Source organism: Parus major, chromosome 20, assembly GCF_001522545.3.
Source record: "Parus major isolate Abel chromosome 20, Parus_major1.1, whole genome shotgun sequence".
Taxonomy (NCBI): Eukaryota; Metazoa; Chordata; class Aves; order Passeriformes; family Paridae; genus Parus; species Parus major.
This window is the reverse complement of record NC_031788.1, coordinates 12,775,070-12,780,993: the sequence shown is the minus strand read 5'-3', so window position 1 is coordinate 12,780,993 and position 5,924 is coordinate 12,775,070. Positions and strand designations below refer to the sequence as shown.

The following is a 5,924-nucleotide window of genomic DNA, read 5'->3' as shown; positions in this document are numbered from 1 at the left end:
GGTACCAAACACACAATGCTCCCACATTTGGAGGGTTTCACCCTCCCCAGCAGCGCTGCTTTTATTAAATCCAGAACCTGGCCCAACCTGGACATCCAGGAGGCTGTGCCCCCTCATTAATGCCCCCTCATTAATGCCCCCTCATTAATGCCCATCCATGGGGCTGGTGCACCCTGGGGCTCTCATCAGGTGAATTCCCTTTCTCCCAAGGCTGAGTTGCCTCGGACCAGTCTCCCCCCGATGCTTTCCAAGCTGATAATTTGAGTTTTGAGATGTGGTCAGAGGTGCTGGTGAGGTTGGGCACCTCAGGAGAGTTCCCAAAGGCACAACTGCCCTAGGAAATTTTGCAGAACGTATTTGGTTTAAAAAACTTCATTTAATACAAATTATCAAGTCTCACACACACACAAAAAAATACAATTGATGCTCCTTTCAATGTTATTATCACAAAAAATGCATTTAATAACTCAGTCTCCTTTCTTGAAGGAAAATAACTGCAAGAGAAGAAAGCAAAAGTTTCTTCCTTATTTCAAGACAGATTTTCTGGGGAGTGACTCAGTATTTTCATGTAACTGAACATGAATTTGGATTTGGTTATTGGCAGCTTCTCCCTCTCCCGCAGCAATGTGAGGATGCTGAAAGGTCAAGTGAACATGAAATTCCAGGCAACTCCTTTTAAGCCTTAAAAGCAAGACACAGAAACCAGTTTTGCAAAACACCAACTCTATATTTACATCCACATGTAATAATATACTCAACTAAAGTGAAATACATCATAAATTAAATGAGTAATGTGTGCCTGCTGCTTGCCCACTTCCGGTTCCAACAATTAAAATAGAACAAAATGGAATGAAATAAATACATTTTAAAAAGGAAAAAAAAAAAAAAGGAAAAAAATCAACAATTTGTACCTCTATATATGCACTGTTATTTCCAAAGGAATATACAAAACCAGTAGTATCCCAATAGTTAATACTGATGGGCAAAGTGTGGTGGTGCTGCCACGGAATGGAGCCTTCAGGTCCATTTTTCCATTCCAACCCCAAAAAAAAAGCCTTGAGGGAAAACTGTACCAGCATGAAGGGAGATTAAAAACAAACAAGCCTCAGGTCTGTTTGCTGCAGCACGTTAAAAAGCAGCCCTGCCCCGTGTGGCACAGGCAGAGCAGCTCCAGCCACGCTGGGACAGGGAGAGATCACACACAAAAATAGATTAACCCTTTTCCAAGTGAACTCATCTTCAAAAAATAGGCTATAAAAGTGCAAAACTAGGAAAACAAAAACATCTAGATTATTATGTACATATGGCTCAGCTTATGAACAGGAAAACAGGTCAATAGTGTACAATTTCCTGATACACAGCACTTCATTCCATTGCCAGTTTGTGGAGACATTAAAAACCAGTCCCATTTACAGGAACTAAGACAACTGGAACATCTCAAGTTGCATAATGAAAAAACAAGAGTTTCTAGGTTTTGCTATTTTACATTTGCTGTAGGAGGGAAGAGAGAAAAATGAACAGTGCAAAATATTTAATTGTTTTGTTTTACTAAAATATATGGAAGTCAAAGCCAGGTACAGAAGGAATTAACTCTTAACTACAACTTCATGAGAAGAAACGAGGAAGGCAAGTCAAAATATGCAACAGTTCTGCTTTACTGGCTGGTAACTGGCCATCTTCCCTTTACAAGAATTAAACTGCATGTGCATTAGAAAAAACTCTTGTTGTCTTCACAAAAAAATAAAAGGAGATATTCTCCCATCTACAGGTTATTTCTCACGCATTTTAAACACCCAGTGGATGCTAAAAGTTGACATCAAGAAGCTTCCAAGCACAGTCAAGTCGACTCCATCACAGCCACATCCCTTTTGAAGTCTGGAGAACCCAAATTCGTATTTCAAGGCTGTTGTTTGAGACTTTACAGCTTTGGACAAAGGTGCAAAGAAGTTTTTTTTTCTCTAAATGTGACTGTGTGGAGCTTAGTACAGAACCAAACATTTGAAACACGGAGATTATTATTGTTTCTCAAGCAAGTCCCAGGGATTTTCTGTCTGGATGGTGGCAGAGGTGTTTTTAAGAGGCTTCTCTGAAAAACAGCAACCAATGCCAAGAGAAGAATCCAAGCACATTTCAGGAAATCCAAAATGTCAAGTATTGCCTCATGCTTGCATTTAAAAAGATGCTGGAAAGAGCCCCAGAGAAGCAGAGCCCTCCAGCATGTCCTGGTCCTCACCCAGCCAAGGCAGATCAATGTCAGCACCGTTGCTTTAATGTTCACAACATTTATAAACAGGACAGTTTCAGACAGTTTATTTGGAACTTGTTTTAAAAAACTAACATAGTTCAACAGGAAAAAAAACAACAGATGAGAAACTTTCACTTATGAAAAAGGAGCATTACGCCAACAGGATTTTCAACTTCAGTATTTACAGTTTACCTGAGGTGCAACGATATATATTCTTTCCAAGAGAAACTCTTCAGCAGCGCTCAAGTATGTAAAAATAGAACTCCTACCTAATATTTGGTCAATTAATTCTAATGAAAAATACTCAAAAGTCAAGGTCAAGATATACATTCTCCACACACCTTCATAACCCAACTGTTTAGACTACTTTGTATGGCTATTTGGTACAAAATGTTAAAAGAACCAATATTATAAAACTGTAGTGTTTCTATATACAGTACAATCACAGCTTAGTTCAGTAGCTTTCACCATTTTCTCTTCCTCAGGGGATGCACTGCAGCTATAACTCCATGGAATATGCACTTGTGTCCTTAGACCTGGGGGGGAGAAAAGAGCAATAAATATTAAGTTTGTGGTCTAAAATAGTACAGCTGAGTTTTTATTGTGAGGAGTGTCTTTATAACAAAGGGAATTCCTTCCACATCCTTGCTAAAGAATTGATACTGCCATGGAAGTCTGGATTGCCAGAATGGCAAATGAAGTCTCCTCTGGAAGATGCTCAGCCCCAAGAAGAGTTTCAGGCATTAAATCAAGTTAACAACACAACCAGACACATCTATGCTTAGTAGGGGGACAATAAGAGCAGTAAGATTAGAAGAATACCAAGAAATTAAAGTGTTTTAAAAGCTGTCAACTCAATGTTAGACAGCTCTGCTCCCAGAACCCTTCCATAAAACATTGTATGCTGGCCCAGGTGCTACAGCATTCCAGAAATACTCCCCAAGTATTCCCCTTAAGAGGGAAATGATCTGTAGCTCTGGGTTGGAAAAAGGCAAACAGAGCTATTTATTTCCAGTCCTACAGAGCACTTCTGTGCTGAGCAGTGAAGGGTGCTGCAGACACAAGGGTGCTCAGGTCTCAGAGCCAGCACTGAGATCAGCTCAGCACCAGGGTACAGCTGCCACTTGACCTCCTTCCCCAGGAGAGCACACCCTGTGCTGAACACAGGGAAAACTCTGGAATAGCCTCTGGATGACAAGGAGAAGCTGCCAGGAGCTGTCAGGAAGCCCTCCCTCCCCTCAGGACTCACCCAGAGCTGTGGTCTGAGGAGCCCTGAGGGCTCAGCAGGGGCAGAAGGAGCAGGGTCTGCACCACAAGCCCCAGGACCCAGAGCTGTGTCACTTCTGCTCCTCCACCCTCAAGGACTGACTGAACTTCAACTCCCTGACCTCCACTCAACACTTCCCACTGCAATTATAACTAATTAATACATTTCTCTAGGGTTACCACCCCGTTCCTCCTCAGAAAGGAGCATCCTGTACCTATCAAACAAACATTGCCAGCACTCCAAAGCAGCAGTGGGGGTTTTACAGGAGGAGGCAGCAATGTTTATCTTTTCAGGCTCAGACTTTCACAAGCTCCCCTCATGCTGTGCAGGAACCTTTGATGCCACCAGCACCTCACAAAGCATTTAAGCAACAATTAGTTCAGGAGGTTTGTTTACCGTTCTTGAGTGATTCAGTTCTTCTTGTCACTGGGTCTGAAGGGTGTGTTCCCCACGAAGGGCTCGTAACTTCTCTTCTGCAGCAGATTGCTGGGTAAGTGTTGGTATGACACTGATCTCCTTCCTGGAAAAAAAAGTCATTTAAGGCAGTTAGCATTATTTCCTGCTCCTCTCACTCCACATCAGCATCCAGAATGCAAAATGTCTTGACAAATCATCTCACAATCGGGCCTCAAAAATATAGATATTCCTATTAAATGAACTTCAGGATCCAGAATAAATACAAGGGGAATGAAAAGATAATTTAACAACTTAGCACAAAGTTTTATCCAAATGATAGTTCCAGGTTTCACTCATTTTATTTTCAAGAAACATGTGTCTTTGCTTAACTCATCCCACAGCAGAGGCCTCACCTAAGGAGCTGTAAGTGCTGCACCCTTAATGCCTAACTCAGTTCCTGCATTCATTTGAAAACTGAATTTTTCAAAGAGTATTTGAGAGGGAAACTGGGGATTGCTGCCATCATGGAATACAGGGAACTGGTGACACTTTGGAGAGTGTTAGTACACATTTACTTGCAGACCTTTGTTAAGCAATTTTCACTCTAGTACACAGGTAGTTTCATGTTTATCTGAGACCATTAATTCAGATTTATAGATGTGAAATCAATGCCAGTTCCATACTAAGTCTTACTAGCTTAGGCAAGCAGTCAGAAACACTTCATAAAATTAAGGCAAAAAGTCCAGAATCATTACTCCCATAGGATCCAAAAAGCCCAAATGCCATCCATATTCCATGAAAGCTTCCAGTGCAGCACTGGAAAAAAACTCTCGAGCTTTAATTAAATTAAAATGGCACAGCAAAATTAATATTTCAACAGAATCCACGGAGCCATTGGAGTGTGTCACGAGCAATTGTCTTTAATTTGCAGCCTCTGCCAAATCAATCAGCCAACAGGTTATCCTTGATAACATGTTGCCATTGCAAAGGCAACTAATTTGAGAATAACACAAACTGAGTGGTTTCAGAATGTTTCTGTCTCTTCAGGGCAACACGGGATGGCAAAGCTTACAAGCAATAAGGGAAGGCATCATGCTTTAATCAAGTTTGCCAAGTGGAACATATTCTCCTGACAACTCGATCCAGCATTTAACATGCGACAGAACATGTTCGGGGCACCTCCAGGATGTTGCCACAAGGCACACGGGCCCTTAGAAAAAGGTTTTGACATCGTGGTTTATAAAATCAGCAGGGTTCAAGCAAAGACAGGGCAGGAAAAGCTGCAGGTCTGCACCTGCATGGCCCTGCAGATGGTACCACACAACACGGCTCCCAGGAGTTGAAGTCAAGAGAAACTGTTGTGTTTCAGATTTTTAACAAGAAACAAAAAGAATTTAAAGAAACTTATCTTTGCTCTCCACCCACAATAAAAATCTAACACTAAGAAGTTTCTTGGCTGTTACCTTTACCCTTCTCAGGAACGATTACGCTTTGGGTTGGGTACTTGTAAGAAAATGGGTTGAGAAAGTAAGAAATTAACCTTACAGACCCACGTCTTCCTGCCCAGGGCTCTTAGGGCAGTTGCTACAAAATCCCAGCAGAGGGGGGTTTGTTTCACCAGCCTTTCCAATGGAAGGAACAGCCAGAAAAAGTTGCTTTTCTCGACCTGAGCCAGCACGGGGTAATGAACAATGAAATCCTCATTTCCATGACAACAATGCTGTCAAATTAGCTGCAGCCACAGTTGTGAGAGCTCTAAATAACAAAAACCAGTGAGGAGCTCTTGAGTGCAGGGCAGGGTCTCCAGGCTGGCACCAAGGAAGAGGAAGCAAAGCCCAGCTCGGTGATTTCTCTGGCACAGGTGGAGCTTCCCAAACAAAAGCAGGTGGATTCCAGTGAAGTCAGTGTTTAAAAGCAGCTGCTCCTTCAGCAGGCTGCCCTGGCTCCATCCCTGCACACCTCACTGAGCGCTCTGCAGCTCATCCTCTCCCATCACCAGGAATCAAAGCTCAGAGG

At 42.3% G+C, this 5,924-nt stretch overlaps 1 protein-coding gene across 4 annotated transcripts in view; it reads right to left on the bottom strand.

Annotated features, from left to right (window-relative positions):
• Window positions 1-706: 706 nt before the first annotated feature.
• Window positions 707-5,924, bottom strand: part of ZNF217 (zinc finger protein 217) — a 27,338-nt gene continuing 22,120 nt past the window's right edge. For all 4 annotated transcript variants that reach the window (XM_015647318.2, XM_015647316.3, XM_015647320.3 and 1 more), the window contains exons 5-6: window positions 3,909-4,032; window positions 707-2,781 (exon numbers count right to left, since the gene is read on the bottom strand). In XM_015647318.2, the coding sequence (XP_015502804.1) occupies window positions 3,923-4,032 (110 nt within the window). In that variant the 3' untranslated portion in view covers window positions 707-2,781; window positions 3,909-3,922. The remainder of the gene's footprint in view (window positions 2,782-3,908; window positions 4,033-5,924) is intronic.